At 39.0% G+C, this 24,893-nt stretch overlaps 1 protein-coding gene across 1 annotated transcript in view; it reads right to left on the bottom strand.

The window, feature by feature from the left end:
- Positions 1-24,893, bottom strand: part of SCP2 (sterol carrier protein 2) — a 168,691-nt gene that overhangs the window by 42,893 nt on the left and 100,905 nt on the right. The window contains exon 13 of the mRNA XM_065882958.1: positions 11,055-11,208. Within this exon, the coding sequence (XP_065739030.1) occupies positions 11,055-11,208 (154 nt within the window). The remainder of the gene's footprint in view (positions 1-11,054; positions 11,209-24,893) is intronic.

The raw sequence follows: 24,893 nt of genomic DNA, 5'->3' as shown, positions 1-24,893 counted from the left end.
CTACCAGCAAGTTTCCTATATTCATTTTTTCCACATTGCTTCCTCTAGTCCTTGTTTATGAGCACACATACATGGGTACAATTTTTACTTCTAACTTTTAACTTCTTATATCACTTAGGGTTTTCACCTGTTGACTTAAACTTTCAAGCTAACTTAGACAATTTTCCACTAAAAAAGAAAAATTGGAGTAATCCAAATATGCCTCAACCAGGGAATGGATAAGCTGTGGTACATCCATACAAACGAACACCACTAAGCAATAAAAAGGAACAGATTACTCACACACAATAACATGAATGAATCTCAAATGCATTCTGCTAAGTGAAAGAAGCCAGACTCAAAGGCTTTTTGATTCTATTCACATGATATTCTGGAAAGGAGCAGAAAATAGATAGTGGTTGCCAAGGAATGGAAGATAGGGGGAAGGGTTGACTACAAAGGTGAACAAAGAATTCTGGTGGGTGATGCAATTGTTCTGTAACTTGATTATGGTGGTAGTTACTTGACGGTACATGTCTGTCAAAACTTTTAGAACTATGCACTAAACAGGTGGACTTTCACTGTATGTAAATTTTTATACCTTAATTAAAAATAGAAAAAACAAAACAAAGTTGGGTTTAAAAACAGGTTTCACTTAACAGAATACAAAATGCAAATCTATCCTCAATCTGTGTCTTACATAAAATGAATAGGATGTTATAATACAGAGTCAATACTTATATTCAAAAGTGGTCTAAAGGAAAGTTTAACTGTAAATTAAATGCAATTGGTCACAGTTCTTAAATAAGACCTCTCCTCTTCATTTTCATGGTCCCTGTTGCAGCACTAAACATTTCTTATCCACACTACTGCAACTGCTTCCTAAGGATTCCTGGCCTCTGGTCCCTCCACCACTCAACTCAAAGTAATACCAGACTGATCTACCTAAAGTAAAGTGCAATATAATCACATAATCTTTTGCTAAAACTCATATTCTGTAGGATAAATTTCAAACTCCTCAGCATAACGTTGGAAGTACTTCAAAACCTTGATCCAATCTACTGTTACAGCTGCAACTCCTGTCACCTATGTATTACTGACTCTGCCCCTCTACCCAGGCACAACAAAATAATCCACCCTCTACCCACACAGGACAACCACTCTTATATATTCAAATTGCGTACCTATGTACAGACCTGGGATGCCCTTCCTCTACGCTTTTGCTGGGCAATCCTAGTCATCCCAGTTCAAATTTAGGTCCTTCATACTAATTTCTTCCTCTGGGCTTCTACAGCATTTTGAGAAAGGTATGTCTGCCTTCCCCATCTACTCAGAGGACCATACTTAGGGGCCTAAGCATATAGCAGCTGCTCCATCAAAGTTAGCTAAACGAGAAACTAAGGAAATCAGATCATGTGCAATCAGTACCTTAAAATTACTTTGTTTAAAACAAATCCTCATTTTAAAACTATATCTGCACCATCAGAGTTAGAATTATTTTCACAGCTTCGGCCTTTGAAGTGGGATATGTTCTATCACTAAAACTATCAAAATATCTTCAATACTTGAAGCCAATTTCTTTCAGTCATCAATATATCATCTGGATTTGTTCATTCTTCTGGCTTCCCAGAAATATCAACTATAGTTATCGTGAACAATTCTATCTCCCAATTATTTAGTCTCCTGAAAATAGAAGAACTATGAGGAGGGACCTCCAAGATAGCGGAGAACTAAGATGTGGAGATCACCTTCCTTCCCAAAAATACATCTACATGTGTAACAACTCCTACAGAACACCTACTTAATGCTGGCAGAAGACCTCAGACTTCCCAAAAGGCAAGAAACTCCCCACGTACCTGGGTAGGGCAAAAAAAAAGGAAAAACAGACACAAAAGAACAGGGAAGGGACCTGCACCTCTGGGAGGGAGGTGTGAAGGAGGCAAGGTTTCCACACACTAGGAAGCCCCTTCATGGGTGGAGACAGAGGGTGGCGGAGAGGGGAAGCTTCGGAGCCACAGAGGAGAGCGCAGAAACAGGGGTACGGAGGGCAAAGCAGAGAGATTCTCACACAGAGGATCGGTGCTGACCAGCACTCACCAGCCTGAGAGGCTTGTCTGCTCACCGGCTGGGACGGGTTGGGGCGGGGAGCTGAGGCTCAGGCTTCGGAGGTCAGACCCCAGGGAGAGGACTGGGGTTGGCTGTGTGAACACTGCCTGAAGGGGGTTAGTGCGCCACAGCTAGCCGGGAGGGAGTCTGGGAAAAAGTCTGGAACTGGCTAAGAGGCAAGAGACCATTGCTTCAGGGTGCGCAGAGGAGAGGGGATTCAGAGCACCACCTAAACGAACTCCAGAGATAGGTGCAAGCCACGGCTATCAGTGTGGACACCAGAGACTGGCATGAAATGCTAAGGCTGCTGCTGCAGCCACCAAGAAGGCTGTGGGCAAGCACAGGTCACTATCCACACCTCCCCTCCCAGGAGCCTGTGCAGCCCACCACTGCCAGAGTCCCGTGATGCTGGGACAACTTCCCCGGGAGAACACACGGCGCATTTCAGGCTGTTGCAATGTCGCGCTGGCCTCTGCCGCCACAGGCTCGCCCCGCATTCTGTACCCCTCCCTCCCCCAGCCTGAGTGAGCCAGAGTCCCCTAATCAGCTGCTACTTTAACCCCGTCCTGTCTGGGCGAAGAACAGGCGTCCTCAGGCGACCTACACGCAGAGGCAGGGCCAAATCCAAAGCTAAACCCCAGGAGCTGTGCGAACAAAGAAGAGAAAGGGAAATCTTTCCATGCAGCCTCAGGAGCAGTGGATTAAATCTCCACAGTCACCTTGATGTACCCTGCATCTGTGGAATACCTGAACAGACAACGAATCATCCCAAAATTGAGGCAGTGGACCTGGGGAGCAACTGTAGACTTGGGGTTTGCTTTCTGCATCTAATTTGTTTCTGGTTTTATGTTTATTTTAGTTTAGTATTTAGAGCTTATTATCATTGGTAGATTTGTTTATTGATTTGGTTGCCCTCTTCCTTTTTTTTTTTAATATTTTTTTTTCCTTTTTCTCTTTTTGTGAGGGTGTATGTGTATGCTTCTTGGTGTGATTTTGTCTGTATAGCTTTGCTTTTACCATTTGTCCTAGGATTCTGTCTGTCCACTTTTTGTTTTGGTTTTGGTCTGTATACTTTTTAGCACTTGTTAACATTGGTGGATTTGTTTTTTGCTTTGGTTGTTTCCTTCCTTTTTTTTATTACTTTTTTATTTTTAATAGTTTTTTTTAAAAACCTTTATCTTATTTATTTTTTCTTTCTTTCTTTCCTATTTTTACCTCCCTTTTCTTCTGAGGTGAGTGGCTGACAGGGTCTTGGTGCTCTGGCCAGGTGTCAGGTCTGAGCCTCTGAGGTGGGGGAGCCAATTTCAGGACATTGGTCCACCAGAGACCTCCTGGCCCCATGTAATATCAAATGGCGAAAGCTCTCACAGAGGTTCCATCTCAATGCTAAGACCCAGCTCCACTCAACAACCAGCAAGCTACAGTGCTGGACACCCTATGCCAAACAACTAGCAAGACAGGAACACAACCTTACCCATTAGCACACAGGCTGCCTAAAATCATAGTAAGTTCACAGACACCCCAAAACACACCACCAGATGCAGTCCTGCTCAGCAGAAAGACAAGATCCAGTTTCATCCACCAGAACACAGGCACCAGGCCCCTCCACCAGGAAGCCTACACAACCCACTGAACCAACCTTACCCACTGGGGACAGACACCAAAAACAACGGGAACTAAGAACCTGCAGCCTGCAAAAAGGAGACCCCAAACACAGTAAGGTAAGCAAAATGAGAAGACAGAGAAATACACAGCAGACGAAGGAGCAAGGTAAAAACCCACCAGACCTAACCAATGAGGAGGAAATAGGCAGCCTACCTGAAAAAGAATTCAGAGTAACGATAGTAAAGATGATCCAAAATCTTGGAAATAGAATGGAGAAAATACAAGAAACGTTTAACAAGGACCTAGAAGAACTAAAGAGCAAACAAACAACGGTGAACAACATAATAAGTGAAATTAAAAATTCTATAGAAGGAATCAATAGCAGAATAACTGAGGCAGAAGAACGGATAAGTGCCCTGGAAGATAAAAGACTGGAAATAACTACCACAGAGCAGAATAAAGAAAAAAGAATGAAAAGAATCGAGGACAGTCTCAGAGACCTCTGGGACAACATTAAACGCACCAACATTCGAATTTTAGGGGTCCCAGAAGAAGAAGAGAAAAAAAAGGACTGAAAAAATATTTAAAGAGATTACAGTTAAAAACTTCCATAATATGGGAAAGGAAATAGTCAATTAAGTGCAGGAAGCACAGAGTGTACCATAAAGGATAAATCCAAGGAGAAACACACCAAGACACATAATAATCACACTATCAAAAATTAAATACAAAGGAAAAATATTAAAAGCAGCAAGGGAAAAGCAACAAATAACACACAAGGGAATCCCCATAAGGTTAACAGCTGATCTCTCAGCAGAAACTCTGCAAGCCAGAAAGAGTGGCAGGCCATATTTAAATAAGTGATGAAAGGGAAAATCCTACAACCAAGATTACTCTACCCAGCAAGGATCTCATTCAGATTCGCCGGAGAAATTAAAACCTTTACAAACAAGCAAAAGCTAGGAGAATTCAGCACCACCAAACCAGCTTTACAACAAATACTAAAGGAACTTCTCTAGGCAGGAAACACAAGAGAAAGAAAAGACCTACAATAACAAACCCAAAACAATTAAGAAAATGGTAACAGGAACATACATATTGATAATAACCTTGAATGTAAATGGATTAAACCCTCCAACCAAAAGACACAGACTGGCTGAATGGATACAAAAACAAGACCTGTATATATGCTGTCTACAAGAGACCCACTTCAGACCTAGGGACACAAACACTGAAAATGAGGGAATGGAAAAAGATATTCCATGCAAATGAAATTCAAAAGAAAGCTGGTGTAGCAATTCTCATATCAGACAGAATAGACTTTAAAATAAGGACTATTACAAGAGACAAAGAAGGACACTACATAATGATCAAGAGATGAATACAAGAAGATATTAACAATTGTAAATATTTATGCACCCAACACAGGAGCACCTCAATATATAAGGCAAATGCTAACAGCCATAAAAGGGGAAATCGACAGTAACACAATCATAGTAGGGGACTTTAACACCCCTCTTTCACCAATGGACAGATCATCCAAAATGAAAATAAATAAGGAAACACAAACTTTAAATGACACATTAAACAAGATGGACTTAATTGATATTTACAGGACATTCCATCCAAAAACAACAGAATACACTTGCTTCTCAAGTGCTCATGGAACATTCTCCAGGGTAGGTCATATCTTGGGTCACAAATCAAGCCTAAGTAAACTTAAGAAAACTGAAATCCTATCAAGTATCTTTTCCGGCTACAACATTATGAGACTAGATATCAATTACACAAAAAAATCTTAACAAATACAAACACATGCAGGCTAAACAACAGACTACTAAATAACCAAGAGATCACTGAATAAATCAAAGAAGAAATCAGAAAATATCTAGAAACAAATGACAATGAAAACACGATGACTCAAAACCTACGGGATGGAGCAAAAGCAGTTCTAAAAGGGAAGTTTATAGCAATACAGTCCTACCTCAAGAAGCAAGAAACCTCTCAAATAAACAACCTAAACTTACACCTAAAGCAATCAGAGAAAGAGGAACAAAAAACTGTCAAAGTTAGCAGAAGAAAAGAAATCATAAAGATCATATCAGAAATAAATGAAAAAGAAATGAAGGAAACGATAGCAAAGATCAATAAAACTAAACACTGGTTCTTTGAGAAGATAAACCAAATTGATAAACCATTAGCCAGACTCATCAAGAAAAAAAGGGAGAAGGCTCAAATCAATAAAATTAGAAATGAAGCAGGAGAAGTAACAACTGACACTGCAGAAATGCAAAGGATCATGAGAGATTACTACAAGCAACTATACGCCAATAAAATGGACAACCTGAAAGAAACTGACAAATTCTTAGAAAAGCACAACTTCCAAGACTGAACCAGGAAGAAATAGAAAATAAAAACAGACCAATCATGACCACTAAAACTGAAACTATGATTAAAAATCTTCCGACAAGGGCTTCCCTGGTGGCGCAGTGGTTGAGAGTCCACCTAACGATGTAGGGGACACAGGTTCGTGCCCCGGTCTGGGAAGATTCCACATGCCACAGAGCGACTAGGCCCGTGAGCCATGGCTGCAGAGCCTGCGTGTCCAGAGCCTGTGCTCTGCAATGGGAGAGACCACAACAGTGAGAGGCCCGCGTATCATAAAAAAAAAAAAAAAAATCTTCCAACAAACAAAAGTCCAGGACCAGATGGCTTCACAGGCAAATTCTACCAAACATTTAGAGAAGAGCTAACACCTATCCTTCTCAAACTCTTCCAAAATACAGCAGAGGGAGGAACACTCCCAAACTCATTCTACGAGGCCACCATCAGTCTGATACCAAAACCAGACAAAGATGTCACACAAAAAAGAAAACTACAGACCAATATCACTGATGAACATAGATGCAAAAATTCTGAACAACAACAACAAAATACTAGCAAACAGAATCCAAAAGCACATTAAAAGGATCATACACCATGATCAAGTGGGGTTTATCCCAGGAATGAAAGGATTCTTCACTATACACAAATCAATCAATGTGATACATCATATTAACAAACTGAAGGATAAAATCCATATGATCATCTCAATAGATGCAGGAAAAGCTTTTGACAAAATTCAACACCCATTTAAGATAAAAACCCTCCAGAAAGTAGGCATAGAGGGAACCTACCTCAATATAATAAAGTCCATATATGACAAACCCATAGCCAGCATTGTTCTCAATGGTGAAAAACTGAAACCATTCCCTCTAAGATCAGGAACAAGACAAGGTTGCCCACTCTCACCACTCTTATTCAACATAGTTTTGGAAGTTTTAGCCACAACAATCAGAGAAGAAAAAATAAAAAAAGGAATCCTAGTCGGTAAAGAAGAAGTAAAACTGTCACTGTTTGCAGATGACATGATACTATACATAGAGAATCCTAAAGATGCTACCAGAAAACTACTAGAGCTAATCAATGAATTTGGTAGAGTAGCAGGATACAAAATTAAGGCACAGAAATCTCTTGCATTCCTATGCACTAATGATGAAAAATCTGAAAGAGAAATTAAAGAAACATTCCCATTTACCATTGCAACAAAAAGAATAAAATACCTAGGAATAAACCTACCTGAGGAGACAAAAGACCTGTATGCAGAAAACTATAAGACACTGATGAAAGAAATTAAACAAATTAAAGATGATACAAAAAGATGGAGGGATATATCATGTTCTTGGATGGAAGAATCGACATTGTGAAAATGACTATACTACCCAAAGCAATCTACAGATTCAGTGCAACCTCTATCAAACTACCAATGGCATTTTTCACAGAACTAGAACAAAACATTTCACAATTTGTATGGAGACACAAAAGACCCTGAATAGCCAAAGCAATTTTAAGGAAGAAAAATGGAGCTGGAGGAATCAGGCTCCCTGACTTCAGACTATATTAGAAAGCTACAGTAATCAAGACAGTATGGTACTGGCACAAAAACAGAAATATAGATCAATGGAACAGGATAGAAAGCCCAGAGATATACCGACGCATATATGGTCACCTTATCTTTGATAAAGGAGGCAAGAATATACAATGGAGCAAAGACAGCCTCTTCAATAAGTGGTGCTGTGAAAACTGGACAGGTACATGTAAAAGACTGAAATTAGAACACTCCCTAACACCATACACAAAAATAAACTCAAAATGGATTAAAGATCTAAATGTAAGCCCAGACACCATCAAACTCTTAGAGGAAAACATAGGCAGAACACTCTGTGACATAAACCACAGCAAGATCCTTTTTGACCCACCTCCTACAAAGAAAAACAAAAATAACAAATGGGACCTAATGAAAGTTAAAAGTTTTTGCACAGCAAAGGAAACTATAAACAGGACAAAAAGACAACCCTCAGAATGGGAGAAAATATTTGCAAATGAAGCAACTGACAAAGGATTAATCTCCAAAATATACAAGCAGTTCATGCTGCTCAATATCAGAAAAACAAACAACCCAATCCAAAAATGGGCAGAAGACCTAAACAGACATTTCTCCAAAGAAGAAATACAGATTGCCAACAAACCTATGAAAGATGCTCAACATCACTAATCATTAGAAAAATGCAAATCAAAACTACAATTAGATATCACAGCTGGTCAGAATGGCCATCATCAAAAAATCTACAAACAATAAATGCTGGAGAGGGTGTGGAGAAAAGGGAACCCTCTTGTACTGTTGGTGGGAGTGTAAACTGATACAGCCACTGTGGAGAACAGTATGGAGGTTCCTTTAAAAAACTAAAGATAGAACTACCATATGACCCAGCAATCCCACTACTGGGCACATACCCTGAGAAAACCATAATTCAGAAAGAGTCATGTACCACAATGTTCACTGCAGCACTATTTACGATAGCCAGGACGTGGAAGCAACCTAAGTGCCCATCAACAGACGAATGGATAAAGATATGGCACATATATACAATGGAATATTACTCAGCCATAAAAAGAAACAGAACTGAGTTATTTGCAGTGAGGTGGATGGACCTAGAGACTGTCATACAGAGTGAAGTGAGAAAGAGAAAAACAAATAACGTATGCTAATACATGTATATGGAATCTAAAGAAAAAACAACAAAATTGGTTCTGAAGAACCTAGGGGCAGGACAGGAATAAAGATGGAGACGTAGAGAATGGACTTGAGGACACGCGGAGGGGAAGTATAAGGTGGGATGAAGTGAGAGAGTAGCACTGACATATATACACTACCAAATGTAAAATAGATAGCTAGTGGGAAGCAGCTGCATAGCACAGGGAGATCAGCTCGGTGCTTTGTGTCCCCCCAGAGGGGTGTGATAGGGAGGGTGGAAGGGAGATGCAAGAGGGAGGGGACATGGGGATATATGTATACATATAGCTGATTCACTTTGTTGTACAGCAGAAACTAACACACCATTGTAAAGCAATTATACTCCAATAAAGATGTTAAAAAAAAAAAGAACTATGAGAATTCCATGTTTAAAATAGAATTTATTGCCCTAAATGCATAATCTTCTATTCTGAGCAAATCAGACAGCTATACTAATATTCTGACTCTGGTAGTTCTTTATAGTTTGGCTTTTACTGAGGGTTATCAACTCCAAATATGAACTACATGGAATTCCAGAGGACGATACAGAACCAATGAATCAGATTTAGGAGGAAACTTAAAATTCAACGTCTTAACATCTTTTTATTTGATCCAATTCAATAAACATTTACTCACTATGAGAGAGATCCTCAGAGGGATGAGGAGAATCAAAGTCTTAGATCTCAAGGATTTCACATAACAAACAGGATACAAAACAAGGTAGATACTCTACAACTAAACAAAAATTGGATAGGGACCCAAAAGTTACAAAGTGCTATGGATATTCAAAGGGAGATGGTACCTAAGACGGGCCTTAGTTGGAAGTTAGAATTTTCACACAGAACTAATATTCCAGGCATGAAAGAAGAAAGGACAGAGAGAAGAGATTCAAGAGTTTACAAAACATGAGAATATAACGGACTCTGTAAAAAAGCGTTCACGTATCCTTTGTGGAAACAAAAGTGTGAAAAAATGAATACATAATTACCAAGAACTTCAGGAGAGAAAAAGGAGCCAATTAGTGTTGAAAGCTACAGCAGGGTTAAGAGAATAAAGATAGAAATTATCAAGAATGTATCATATGGGCTTCCGTGGTGGCGCAGTGGTTGAGAGTCCGCCTGCCGATGCAGGGGACGCGGGTTCGTGCCCCGGTTCGGGAGGATCCCACATGCCGCGGAGCGGCTGGGCCCGTGGGCCATGGCCGCTGAGCCTGCGCGTCTGGAGCCTGTGCTCCGCAACGGGGGAGGCCACAGCGGTGAGAGGCCCGCGTACCGCAAAAAAAAAAAAAAAAAAAAAAAAGAATGTATCATAATCAGGTCATTGGTGGCCTTACCTGACCTCAGTGGTGAGATCGGAAACTAAAGACATTTCAGAGTAGAAAAACAAAAGTGGCTCAATATAAAAGGCTCATCATGAAAGAGAATAATTAAGGTAAGGAGAAAAACAGAGTTTTAGAATATCCAAGACCTGAACATGTTTGCTGACAGAGCGAAAGGAGTCAACAGAAAGGTAAAAATGGAAAGATTCAAAAAAAAGAAGGTATACTTAATATTTGGAACAAAGTTACAGAAACTGGTTGGAAACAAAAGCATGCAAAGAGGAAAGATGGGCCTTGGAAAGGAAAAGGGACTTTTTTCCTCTGGGAAAAAAGGATGAGCATTTCTCTGAGAGAAGAGCAAGGAAGTTGAGGGATCCTGAAAAGGCTTGAAAAGAAAGTGCTTGGAAATCTTAGGAGCACAGGCATTTGACAAGGGCAGGAAGAAAATCAGCAGGAGACAAATAGAAAGGATTCTAGCAGCAGTGAAGGCTTAGCTGGATTCAGAAACAGAAATCTGCGGAGATACAATCAGCACATTTGATGACTTTCTCCCAATAACCTCAGAAGCCCGGGACGCTAGGGGGAGAAAGCAAATTGTGGGAAAGGAAACCAAAAAATGACTTGCCTGAATTAAAATTACTCAAGTTGGCAGGGCTGAGACAAGTGCCCAGCCAGCTCTGGCTTCTAGTTCAGCACTCTCTTTTGACTATGCTGCCTTCTTTTCAAACAAAACTTTCCTAAGGCTAGTTAAGTTTAAAAGTTAAATGCCAGTTTTAAAGTTTTAAAACCATGCTATTAAAGCAAGGTAATGAAATACTTGTTCTTTGAGCACTAACACAATAAAATTAGGACTTTTTTTTTACTTGTATAACGTCATCAGTTGTGAAGAGTCAGAAGGGTTCATTGGCAGACAAAACCCAGAATGTCACTTACCTGGCAGCTTCAGGAAAACCCATCTTGTACAGCGTGACAACTACTGCTCCGCCGAGGCCTAAATTATGCTGCAGAGCAACCTTTGCACCAGGAACTTGCCTTTTTCCGGCTTCCCCTCTCAGCTGCCAGCAGAGTTCAGCGCACTGAGCCAGACCTAACAAATCGAACGCAGAACAGTCAGATTCCGTTGGTTTAGAAAGCTAAAGGCGGACAAGGGCTAACGTTTAATTGTGACTTTTAACTAAACCATTTTATTCAGCCAAGACGACGTTTGCCTAAGTAAGAACTTCTCTTAAAAGCCTGGAGGGTTTTTGCAGCTAGCTATTTTTTCTCCCTAAGTAATCTCTGTATTTAGACAATATTCAGGCTTCAGAAATTCCTTGTGCTCTTTAAATTTATCCAACCTGCCATTTTTTGGCACTGTTGAAAGAGAAAACACTGAATATACTGTTCTCTGGCTGACGCAAAACAGCATAAAAATAATTTAATTTTACCATTTTTGATGTATCTAAAGAATATAATCTAGGACTTGGGAGTTGACTTTCCCTAAAATATTTAGCTGGTATGGGAAATTTTCCTATTATTCTCCTCAGAAAGTTCCTAGAAAGAATGTTTTCTAGACCTATTCACAGCTATTCCAAAAATAGCACTGGATTCACAAAAATAGCATTTTGTCCTCTGGATAATAAAATCAGAGATTTTTAGAGCTGGAGAGAACTAAATAATGTTGAAACCAAACCCCCCTAAAACTGAGTTCCCTTACCGAGTTTATGATTAATCTCTCTATGCAAAACTTTATTCCCTTGTCTCCTCTGACCTCAATCCCTTTCTTGTCCCCTCAATCCTGTTCTAACTGAACACTAATTAATCAGAGTTAGTTGACTAAGATTGCTGTTGTTAATATAACATCGTTACTGTATTAAAATTGCTGTTGTAGATACCATCATACAAACTCAAGTTGTTTTTCCAGGCAAGATGAGCTTACAACCCCGAGAGCCATGGACCACCTGGCCAGAGAATCATAAACCAGACACTTTCTGACTCCCAAAACCATGATTAAGAAATGTCACACATATACACACTACTATATATAAAACAGATAACTAATAAGAACCTACTGTATAGCACAGGGAACTTTACTCAATACTCTGTAATGACCTATATGGGAAAAGAATCTAAAAGAGTGGATATATGTATATGTATAACTGATACACTTCGCTGTACAGCAGAAACTAATACAACATTGTAAATCAACTATACTCCAATAAAAATTAATTAATAAAAAAATACACGTGTTCAATAATGAAAGAGAAATGTCACAGAAATGTCTTGAGACGATGATTAATTCCAGTTTCCTTGTTCTTCCCCTTTAAAACATCCTTAACTCAAAGACCAAGATGGAGTGGATCTGAGACTTGTCTCGCACTCCCTTTCTTGGCGCCCTGCAGATAAACCCTTACTTTGCTGCAAACACCCACTATCAGAGTTTGCTTTCTGCGCCAAGCCATGGGCACAGGAGCCCTTGCTTAGTTACAAAGGTAGCAATGAGAAACTGTAAAATTAAGTAATTTGTGAATGGTCACAAAGCAGGCTAATTCCAGAGTTGAGATTAGAAGCCAAATCTCCTGATTTACATTTGTTTTTCTCCCACACCAGCTATTCAAGGATAGTTTAGTTAAGAATGTTGGATAGACTGGTTTCATTGTTCTGGAAGCAGAGCAAACTGGTCTACCTATAATGTCTTTTCTTCCACCTACACCCCCAATCACAAGGTCTGATTCCCGAATACCTCTGACAGTTTTCTGTATAACCCCAACCTTCTCAAGAAATTTAATTGCCATTTCTCCTTTCTAAGCAATGCCTACATATTTTTACAGAATATATATTTTAAATACTGTTTTAAAATAGGTAATTCTACATCTTGTAATGAATTTTTGAATTGTGAACATTTTGAATATTAAGGTCAAAGTGAATAATTCTACTAATATATCCAAACTTTGGGGCAATCAGTTTTACTTGAAATCTGCCATACAAAAAGCTTAAACATTTATGAATACATAAGACCAAAAAAAGTACTCAGACTGGTCTTATGTATATGTGGGTGGGGAAATAGGGCTAGTTCTCTTCCCCAAAGAGTAAATATACATAGTTTACAAATATTTGAGAAAAATACTCAACTTTACCTTGATCAAATAGAAAGATACTGTTTTAACCAATCACATTGGTCAGGATGTTTAAAAATGGAAGTAATCAATGCTGGGGAGACTATGGCATGACAGCCACCTTCATACAGTAAGGGTAAAAGTTCAAACTGGTACAACCTTTTTGGAAAGCAATGTAAAAAATTATTAAGAGCATTAAAAATGCCTTGAAAACCATTCTATGGAAATAATCAAGCATAGGAAAAGTCTTACACACAAAGCTATCTGTTTATCACTTTCTTAGAACAGTGAAAATCTAGATAATCTACAAGTGAAATAACTGGTGAATGGTTATATAAATTATGACCTATCCATATGACAGAGTACTATGTTCCTATTTAAAATGATGTATCCAAAAATTTTAATAACTTACGAAAATGTTTATGATATAATCTTAGTAAAAAATGCAAGGAACCCTTTAGATATTCACCTACCCATCCATCCAACAAATATTTACTGAATGCCTAATATGTGCTGACACTGCTCAAGGCTCAGAAGATCTAATAAATAAGATAGGCATATAAAGGTACACAGCCTACTTAAGGAACAGAAAGTTAAGTGAATGAGGCTAGAGAGTGCTCAAGACAGCCAGTGAGAGTGAGAGAGAAGGGGGTGAAAAGGGAGAGAGGGAGTTGGGGGAGGGAGGCAGGCAGAAGGGAGAGAGTGAGGGGGAGAGAAGGAGGGAGAGAGAGAACATGAATGTACTGGAAGCACCAGATTTTGCAATAATCTCAGTCACACCATACCACTGATACTGTAGAAGATGTGGTATACTGTGTTAAATCTCTACTCATGATTTGCTAAACTCACTTGTGGCAAAAAAAGGAAGGAGGGAGGGAGGGAATAAAGATCCATGTTAACTTATTTATTCACTTTTAACAAAAGACGACAGTGAGAAAACATACTGATTATATGAGCTTTCTGGTTATCTGCTTTCAGAATAACCTGGCATTTCTTGCATTTCTAGAATCTAGATTTGTGAAGGGTGGAAGTCAAAAGTTGGCCTCAGAAATCTACTTGCCAAGAAGACGCAGAAGATAGTTATGAAAGCATAAACTATATGAGCAACACATTTTAAAATTTTTCCTTCCTTGGATAACTTCTGGCACTGAATTAAAAACCATATTTTTCCTCTCCTTGGGAAAAAAAAACTATCAAACATGAACACGATATATTTATAAATTGTGGAGGGAGATTGGAATGGGCATCCTGTCAAAGTAGTATATTCAAACAGTAATGTCCTTCTTAAAGTCTCTTACGAAGGGGAAAAAATTTTTTTAACCTTGTTACTTCATTTTACTACCATCCTGCTGCAAAAATTTCCTAACAAGATGTTGGTCAATCTTTTTGTACAAAAATAATTAGCCTAGGACTCAGCTACATAGTTATATAGTCTGGTTGCTACTGAAAATAAGCTATTCAAATATGTATCAAGCACTCCACTAAGTATTGAAGATACAAAGAATTCACAGTGTAATATGAAGTGCTAATAAAGATAAGTACTAAGTGCTATGGAAATCCACAGAATGGAAAAACTACAGGGAATAATATCTTGAGATATTACCCGAGGTCTTTTCTTCCTCCTGCTTCCTTGAACCCATAGCTCTTCCTATACCATTAAGACAGTCAAGTACAAAAAGTCATAATTTAGCTTTAATTTCAAATTAGACATCTAAAGACCTTAGCATAAATAGCATAAAAAAGCATGTTTTTCTATTGTTGGAGCCTGGCTTTTTGAGAAAGCAAAGATTTTTTGAGCTTTAAAGGGCAAAAAGCATTAATGGACTCAGCATACACGGAAAAATGCACATTTATTAAGATCAGTTTTTCCCTCCAAAAGTTATAAAATTTATCAACCTAGAATGCTATCAAAAGTACAATATATTTCAAGAACAAAAGTAACAAGGATATTTTCAGACAAAATAAGCTGAAAGAATTCATCACCATACTGTAACACCCACACTATAAATGTTAAAGGAAATCCTTTAGGCAGTAAGAAAATGATAGCAGATGGAAATATGAATTTACACAAAGGAATGAAGTGGTAACTACATTAATCTTAAATAGATAAGGTTTCTTATTGTTTAATCTCTTTAGGAGATAACTGATTATTTAAACAAAAATAATTTCTTGTGGGGTTTAAAACATATGTAAAAGAAAAATTTACAACTACAGTATTATAAGGCTTGGACAGGAGAAATGGAAGTATACTGTTGTAAGGTTCTTTTACTGTTAGTGAGCTCGTATAATAACACTTGAAGATAGGCTATGATAATAAAGGTAAAATGGAGAAATAAAAAATAATCCGAAAGTAGGATGATAAAAAGAGAGAAATGGGAATAAAGGACAGCTGGGACAAAGAGAACACAAATAGCCATACTAATAATCGTATCAAATATAAATAGTCTAAACACCCCAATCAAAGACAGAGATTATCAGTGTGGAGAAAAAAAACAAGACCCAACTAAATGCTGCCAATGCACTTTAAACATAAAATCACAAATAGGTTAAAACTAGAAAGATAGAAAAAGATATACCATGTTAGCACTAGTTAAAATCTGAAAGCTGGAGTGGCCATATTAAATCAGCCAAAGCAGATTTCAGAGCAAAGACTTGCCAGAGCAAAGAAGGCCATTTCATGAAGATAAAGGGGAAAAGATAAAACTGTCTTTATTCACAGACAATATGATTGTCTATTAGAAAACCTGATGCAGTTTTAAAACAACTACTAGGATTAATAAGTGAGTTTTAGCAAGGCTATAACATGAATAAACAAAAATTGATTGTATTTCTACATACTAGTAATGAAAGCTTGAAACTGAAAAAATACCATTCACAATAGCATCAAAAATATGAAATACTTAGGGGTAAATCTGACAAATATTTATCCCTAAGTTTTTACCCCATAATCTGACAAATATGTGCAAGAGACCTGAACAGTGAAAACTATATTTCTGAAAAAAGTTAAAGACTTTTTAAAATAAATAAATGGAGACATATATTTTGTTTATGAGTCAGAAGGTTCACTATTGTTTGAATCTCAATTCTCCCCCAGATAAATCTATACATTCAACATAATCCTAAAAAAATCCCAGGAAAATTTTTTGTAGAAATCAACAAGCTTATTCTAAAATTTCTATAAAAATACAAAGGAGCTAGAATAGCCAAACAACTCTAAAAAAGAAGAATTAAGTTGGGGGGCTAAGGCTACCTAACATCAAGAACAATTACAAAGGCACAGTAATCAAAACAGTATGGTACTCATGTAAAGACAGACACATAGATTAACTGGACAGAAAAGACAGAGCACAAATAATGCCCACATATTTATGAACAACTGATTTTTGACAAAGGCAATGCAGTGGACAAAGTATAGATAAATAAATGGCACTCCAACAACAGGAAATCCATATGTAAAAAATGGACTCAGATCCACACTTTGTGCCATACATAAAAATTAATTCAAAATGGGTCACAGATCTAAATGTAAGGCTTAAAGTATAAAACATCTAGAAGAAAACATAGGAAAAGATCTTTGCTACTCAGGGTTAGACAAAGATGTCTTAGACAGGACTTAACCATAATTTAAAACTTCTGCTCTTTAAAAGACACTAGCAAGAGAATGAAAAGGAGAGTCACAGACTGGGAGAAAATCTTTGCAAAGCATATATTTGGTAAAGAACTTGTACACAGGATACATAAAGAACTCTCAAAATTCATCAAAGAAGATATAAAGATGACAAATAAGCACATAAAAAACTGTTTAACATCATTAGCCAGTAGGAAAATGCAAATTAAAACCACAAGAAGATACCACTACATACTGATTAGAATGGCTAAAATTTAAAAAGCTGACCATACCAAGTGCTGACGAGGATGTGGAAGAACTAGAACTCTCATACACGGCTGGTGGGAAGGCAAAATAGTATGACCACTTTGGAAATCAGTTTGACAGTTTCTTTTTTTGTTGTTTTTTTAAATTAATTTATTTATTTTGGCTGCACCGGGTCTTAGTTGCAGCATGTGGACTTCTTAGCTGGGGCATGCATGCAGGATCTAGTTCTCTGACCAGGGATCGAACCTGGGCCCCCTGCATTGGTAGCGTGGAGTCTTACCCACTGGACCACCAGGGAAGTCCCCAGTTTGACAGTTTCTTAAAAGTTAAACCTACTTGGGCTTCCCTGGTGGCACAGTGGTTGAGAGTCTGCCTGCTAATGTAGGGGACATGGGTTCATGCCCTGGTCCGGGAAGAACCCACATGCCGCAGAGTGGCCAGGCCCGTGAGCCATGGCCGCTGAACCTGCGCGTCCAGAGCCTGTGCTCCACAACAGGAGAGGCCACAACAGTGAGAGGCCCACATACCGCAAAAAAAAAAAAAAAAGTTATGCCTACACCTGGCATATGATCCAGTCATTCCACTCCTAAGTATTTACACAAGAGAAAATATAATCCGTGTTTATACAAAGATTTACCCATGAATGTTCACAGTAGCTTTATTTGTAATAGCCAAAAACTAGAAACAACCCAAATATCCATCAACAATAAACATGATATATCCATACAGTGGAATACTACTCAGCAATAAAAAGGAATGAACTATTGATACATGCAAATATATGGACAACTCTCAGGCAGACAAAAAGAAAGATAACATACTGTAGAATTCCATTTATACAAAACTCTAGAAAATGCAAATTAATCTATAGTGACAGAAAACACTCCTTTGGGATGTGGGGTAGGAAATAGTGGGAAGGAGGGATTACAAAGATGTATATATGACAAAACTTTTGGGGTTGATGGACATGTTCACTATCTTGACTATGGTGATGGTTTAATAGGTGGATATATATGTCAAACTTATTAAATTGTACATTTTAAATATGTGCAGTTGAAGATGGCAGTGTGGGAAGATGCGGAGTTAGTGTCTCCCCATGACTAGGGCAACTGCCGGCTGCTGGTGGGGGACTCTGACGCCCAAGGAGATGGGAGGAACCCCAAAGTGAACTGGTAAGATGTAGGGGGACTGAGTGGGGAGGAGAACTGGAGGCCAGACAGGATCAGTGCCCCTGAGGCTGGGAAGATCAGGAGAGGCAGGTGGGAGGAGCCATCCAGGAGAACGGGGAGAGGAGCAGAGGGTGATTGCCCCGCCCACTGGGGGCTCAGGGAGCCTGTTGAGCTCCCAGGCTGGTCCCCTGCCCTCCAAAGCCCCCTCCAGGCCGTGTGGGCCCTTGGGAGCATAGGAAGGAGGCCAGGGAGATCAGGAGAGGCAGGCGGAAGGGGCCCTCCCAGACCCAAGGAGAAGGAGAGGAGAGGAGGGCGTTTGCCCCACCCACTCGAACCCAGGAAGCCTGCTGGGCTCCCAGCTAAGGTACCCTGCCCTCTGAGACCAGGGGTGGGGGGCACGCCTGGACCCCTTCTGTTCCTTGAGCCTAAGCCCCATGCCCCACATTCCCCAGGGCCTTTCCAGCCCTGTGGATCCTGCCCACTGCCCAAACCTCACCCTTGCTTAGGCCCCGCCCTCCACAGCCAAAGCCTTTCCCCCTTTTTATTCTTTTCTTTTCCCTCCTCCTCTTTTTTACTATTGTGGTACTGATATACTTTCCGGTTGTTGATTCATCTATATTTTTTATTTTTATATTCTTTCTAACATACCTGTTAGTTTCCTAATCTATTTTTACTTTGTTATTGTTCTTTTCTTTTTTGCCACCCCACGTGGCTTGTGGGATCTTGGTTCATGAACCAGGGGTCGGACCGAAGCTCCTCCAGTGGGAGCTCTGAGTCCGAACCACTGGACTAACAGAGAACCTCAGACCCCAGGGAATATTCATCAGAGTGAGATCTCATGGAGTTCCTCATCTCAGTACCAAGACCCAGCTCTACTCAACAGCCTACAAACTCCATTGTTGGACACCTCAGGCAAAACAACCAGTAAGACAGGAACACAATCCCACTCATTTAAATAAATTTAAAAAATGAGATGGCAAAAAAATATGTCACAGATGACTGAGCAAGGTAAAAACCTACAAGACCAAATAAATGAGGAAATAGGCACCTACCTGAAAAAGAATTCAGAGTAATGATAGTAAAGATGATCCAGAATCTCAGAAATAGAATGGAAGCACAGATTGAGAAAATACAAGAGATGTTTAACAAAGATCTAGAAGAACTGAAGAACAAACAAACAGAGATGAACAATACAATAACTGAAATGAAAAATACACTAGAAGGAATCAATAACAGAATAACTGAGGCAGAAGAACGGGTAAGTGAGCTACAAGACAAAATGGTGGAAGTAACTGCCGAGGAGCAGAATAAAGAAAAAAGATGAAAAGAATTGAGGAGAGTCTCAGAGACCTCTGGGACATTAAACACACCAACATTCGAATTATAGGGGTCTCAGAAGAAGAAGAGAAAAAGAAAGGGTCTGAGAAAATATTTGAAGAGATTACAGTCGAAAACTTCCCTAACATGGGAGAGGAAATAGTCACCCAAGTCCAGGAAGCACAGAGAGTCCCATACAGGATAAACCCTCGGAAAAATACACCAAGACACCTATTAATCAAACTAACAAAAATTAAATTCAAAGGAAAAATATTAAAAGCAGTAAGGGAAAAACAAAAAAATAATATACAAAGGAATCTCCATAAGGTTATCAGCTGATGTTTCAGCGGAAACTCTGCAGGCCAGAAGGGAGTGGCAAGATATACTTAAAGTGATGAAAGAGAAAAACCTACAACCAAGGTTACTCTACCCGGCAAGGATCTCATTCAGATTTGATGGAGAAGTCAAAAGCTTTTCAGACAAGCAAAAGCTAAGAGAATTCAGCACCACGAAACCAGCTTTACAACAAATGCTAAAGAAACTTCTCTAGGTGGGAAATACAAGAGAAGAAAAAGACCCACAAAAACAAACCCAAAACAATTAAGAAAATGGTAATAGGAACATACATATAGATAATAACATTGTATGTAAATGGATTAAATGCCCCAACCAAAGGACACAGACTGGCTGAATGCATACAAAAACAAGACCCATATATATGCTGTCTACAAGAGATCCACTTCAGACCTAGGAACACATACAGACTGAAAGTGAAGGGATGGAAAAAGATATTCTATGCAAATGGAAATCAAAAGAAAGCTGGAGTAGCAATACTCCTATCAGATAAAATAGACTTTAAAATAAAGAATGTCACAAGAGATAAGAAGGGACACCACACAATGATCAAAGGATCAATCCAAGAAGAAGATATAACAATTATAAATGTTTATGCACCCAACATAGGAGTGCCTCAATACATAAGGCAAATGCTAACAGCCATAAAAGGGGAAATCGAAAGTAACACAACAATAGTAGGGGACTTTAACACCCCACTTGCACCAATGGACAGATCATCCAAACAGAAAATAAATAAGGAAACACAAGCTTTAAATGACACAATAGACCAGACAGATTTAATTGATATTTATAGAACATTCCACCCAAAAGTGGCAGAATACACTTTCTTCTAAAGTGCACGTGGAACATTCTCCAGGATAAATCACATCTTGGGTCACAAATCAATCCTCAGGAAATTTAAGAAAACTGAAATTGTATCAAGCATCTTTTCTGACCACAACACTATGAAATTGGAAATCAATTACAGGAAAAAAAACTGTAAAAAACACAAATACATGGAGGCTAAACAGTGCACTACTTAATAACCAAGAGATCACTGAAGAAATCAAAAATACATAGAAACAAATGACAACAAAAACACAACAACCCAAAACCTATGGGATGCAGCAAAAGCAGTTCTAAGAGGGAAGTTTATAGCAATTCAATCTCACCTCAGGAGACAAGAAAAATCTCAAATAAACAATCTAACCCTACACTTAGAACAACTAGAGAAAGAAGAACAAAGAAAACCCAAAGTCAAGAGAAGGAAAGAAATCATAAAGATCTGAGCAGAAATAAATGAAATAGAAACGAAGAAAGCATTAGCAAAGATCAATAAAACTAAAAGCTGGTGCTTTTTTTGTTTATCTTTGAGAAGATAAACAAAATTGATAAACCTTAGCCAGACTCATCAAGAAAAAAAGGAGAGGACACAAATCAATAAAATTAGAAATGAAGAAGGAGAAATCACAACTGACACCGCAGAAATACAAGGGATTATAAGAGACTACTACAAACAACTATATGCCAATAAAATGGACAACTATGAAGAAATGGACAAATTCTTGGAAAGCTACAACTTTCCAAAACTGAACCAGGAAGAATTAGAAAATATAAACAGACCTATCACAAGTAATGAAATTGAAACCATAATTAAAAATCTTCCAACAGGGCCTCCCTGGTGGCGCAGTGGTTGAGAGTCCGCCTGCCGATGCAGGGGACATGGGTTAGTGCCCCGGTCTGGGAGGATCCCACACGCCGCGGAGCAGCTGGGCCCGTGAGCCATGGCCACTGAGCCTGCGCCTCCGGAGCCGGTGCTCCACAACAGGAGAGGCCACAGCAGTGAGAGGCCCGCGTACCGCAAAAAAAAAAAAAACTTCCAACAAACAAAAGTCCAGGGCCAGATGGCTTCACAGGCGAATTCTATCAGACATTTAGAGAAGAGCTAACACCGATCCTTCTCAAACTCTTCCAAAAAATTGCAGAGAGAGAAACACTCCCAAATTCATTCTACGAAGCCACCATCACCCTGATACCAAAACCAGACAAAGATGTCACAAAGAAAGAAAACTACAGGCCAATATCACTGATGAACATAGATGCAAAAATCCTGAACAAAATACTAGCAAACAGAATCCAACAGCATTTCAAAGGATCATACATCATGATCAAGTGGGATTTATCCCAGGGATACAAGGATTCTTCAATATACACAAATCAATCAATGTGATACACCACATTAACAAATTAAGGAATAAAAACCATATGCTCATCTAAATAGATGCAGAAAAAGCTTTTGAAAAAATTCAACACCCATTTATGATAAAAACTCTCCAGAAACTAGGCATAGAGGGAAACTACCTCAACATAATAAAGGTCATATATGACAAACCCACAGCAAGCATCATACTCAATGGTGAAAAACTGAGATCTTTTCCACTAAGATCAGGAACAAGAAAAGGATGTCCACTCTTGCCACTCTTGTTCAACGTAGTTTTGGAAATCCTAGCCACAGCAATCAGAGAAGAAAAAGAAATAAAAGTAATACAAATTGGAAAAGAAGAAGTAAAATTGTCACTGTCTGCCAATGACATGATACTATATATACATAGAGAATCCTAAAGATGCCACCAGAGAACTACTAGAGCCAATCAATGAATCTGGTAAGGTTGCAGGATACAAAATTAATGCACAGAAATCTCTGGCATTCCTATACACCAACAATGAAAAATCAGAAAGAGAAATTAAGGAAACCCTCCCATTTACCATTATAGCAAAAAGAATAAAATACCTAGGAATAAACCTGCCTAAGGAGGTGAAAGACTTGTACTCAGAAAACTATAAAACACTAATGAAAGAAATCAAAGATGACATAAACAGATGGAGAAACATACCATGTTCTTGGATTAGAATGAATATTGTGAAAATCACTATACTTACCCAAAGCAATCTACAGATTCAATGCAATCCCTATCAAACTACCAATGGCATTCTTCACAGAATTAGATCAAAAAATGTTACAATTCGTATGGAGACACAAAAGACCCCGAATAGCTAAAGTAATCTTGAGAAAGAAAAACGGAGTTGGAGGAATCAGGCTCCCTGACTTCAAACTATACCACAAAGCTACAGTAATCAAGACAGTATGGTACTAGCACAAAAACAGAAATACAGATCAATGGTACAGGATGGAATGCCCAGAGATAAACCCACGCACATATGGGCACCTAATTTAGGACAAAGGAGGCAAGTACATACAATAGAGAAAAGACAGCCTCTTCGATAAGTGGTGCTGGGAAAACTGGACAGCTACATGTAAAAGAATGAAATTAGAACACTACCTAACACCATACACAAAAATAAACTCAAAATGGATTAAAGACTTAAATGTAAGACTAGACACTATAAAACTCTTAGAGGAAAACATAGGAAAAACACTATTTGACATAAACCACAGCAAGATCTTTTTTGACCCACCTCCTAGAGTAAAGGAAATAAAAACAAAAATAAACAAATGGAACTTAATTAAACTTAAAAGCTTTTGCACAGCAAAGGAAACTATAAACAAGACAAAAAGACAACCCTCAGAATGGGAGAAAATATTTGCAAATGAAGCAACTGACAAAGGATTAATCTCCAAAATATATGAACAGCTCATGCAGCTCAATATCAAAAAAACAAATATCCAGTTAAAAAGTGGGCAGAAGACCTAAATAGACATTTCACCAAGGAAGACATACAGATGGCCAAGAGGCACATGAAAAGATGCTTAGCATCACTAATTATTAGAGAAATGCAAATCAAAACTACAATGAGGTATCACCTCATGCTGGTCAGAATGGCCATTATCAAAAAATCTAGAAATAATAAATGCTGGAAAGGGTGTGGTGAAAAGGGAACCCTCTTGCACTGTTGGTGGGAATATACCACCAACAGTGGTGTTCCATACACCAGTGTTCCATACAACCACTATGGAAAACAGTATGGCGGTTCCTTAAAAAACTAAAAATAGGGCTTCCCTGGTGGCGCAGTGGTTGAGAGTCCGCCTGCCGATGCAGGGGACACGGGTTCGTGCCCCGGTCCGGGAAGATCCCACATGCCCTGGAGCGGCTGGGCCCGTGAGCCATGGCCACTGAGCCTGCGCGTCCGGAGCCTGTGGTCTGCAACAGGAGAGGCCACAACAGTGAGAGGCCCGCATACCACAAAAAAAAAAAAAAAAAAAAAAAAAAAAACTAAAAATAGAACTACCATATGACCCAGCAATCCCACTACTGGGCATATACCCTGAGAAAACCACAATTCTAAAAGAGACACGTACCACAATGTTCACTGCAGCTCTATTTACAATAGCCAGGACATGGAACCAGCCTAAATGTCCAGCGACAGATGAATGGATAAAGAAGATGTGGCACATATATACAATGGAATATTACTCAGCCATAAAAAGACACGAAATTGAGTTATTTGCAGTGAGGTGGATGGACCTAGAATCTGTCATACAGAGTGAAGTAAGTCAGAAAGAGATAAACAAATACCAAATGCTAACGCATATATATGTAATCTAAAAAAAAAAAAAAATGGTACTGATGAATGTAGTTACAGGGCAGGAATAAAGAGGTAGACATAGTGAATGGACTTGAGGACTTGGGGTGGGAGGGGGAAGCTGGGGCAAAGTGAGAGTGGCATGGACGTATATACACTACCGAATGTAAAACAGATAGCTGGTGGGAAGCAGCACATAGTACAGGGAGATGGGCTCGGTGCTTTGCGATGACCTGGAGGGGTGGGTTAGGGAGGACGGTAGGGAGGCTCAAGAGGGAGGGGGTGTGGGGACGTGCGTGTGCGTGTGGCTGATTCGCTTTGTTGTGCAGCAGAAACTGACACAGTATTGTGAAGCAATTGCACTCCGCTAAAGAGCTATTAAATAGATAGATAATAAATAAATATGCGCAGCTGATTATATGTCCATTTTACCCCAAAA

The sequence above is a fragment of the Phocoena phocoena genome, chromosome 1 (assembly GCF_963924675.1).
Source record: "Phocoena phocoena chromosome 1, mPhoPho1.1, whole genome shotgun sequence".
Classification (NCBI taxonomy): Eukaryota; Metazoa; Chordata; class Mammalia; order Artiodactyla; family Phocoenidae; genus Phocoena; species Phocoena phocoena.
Note: the sequence above shows the minus strand (reverse complement) of the source record. Positions and strands in the feature narration are given on the sequence as shown.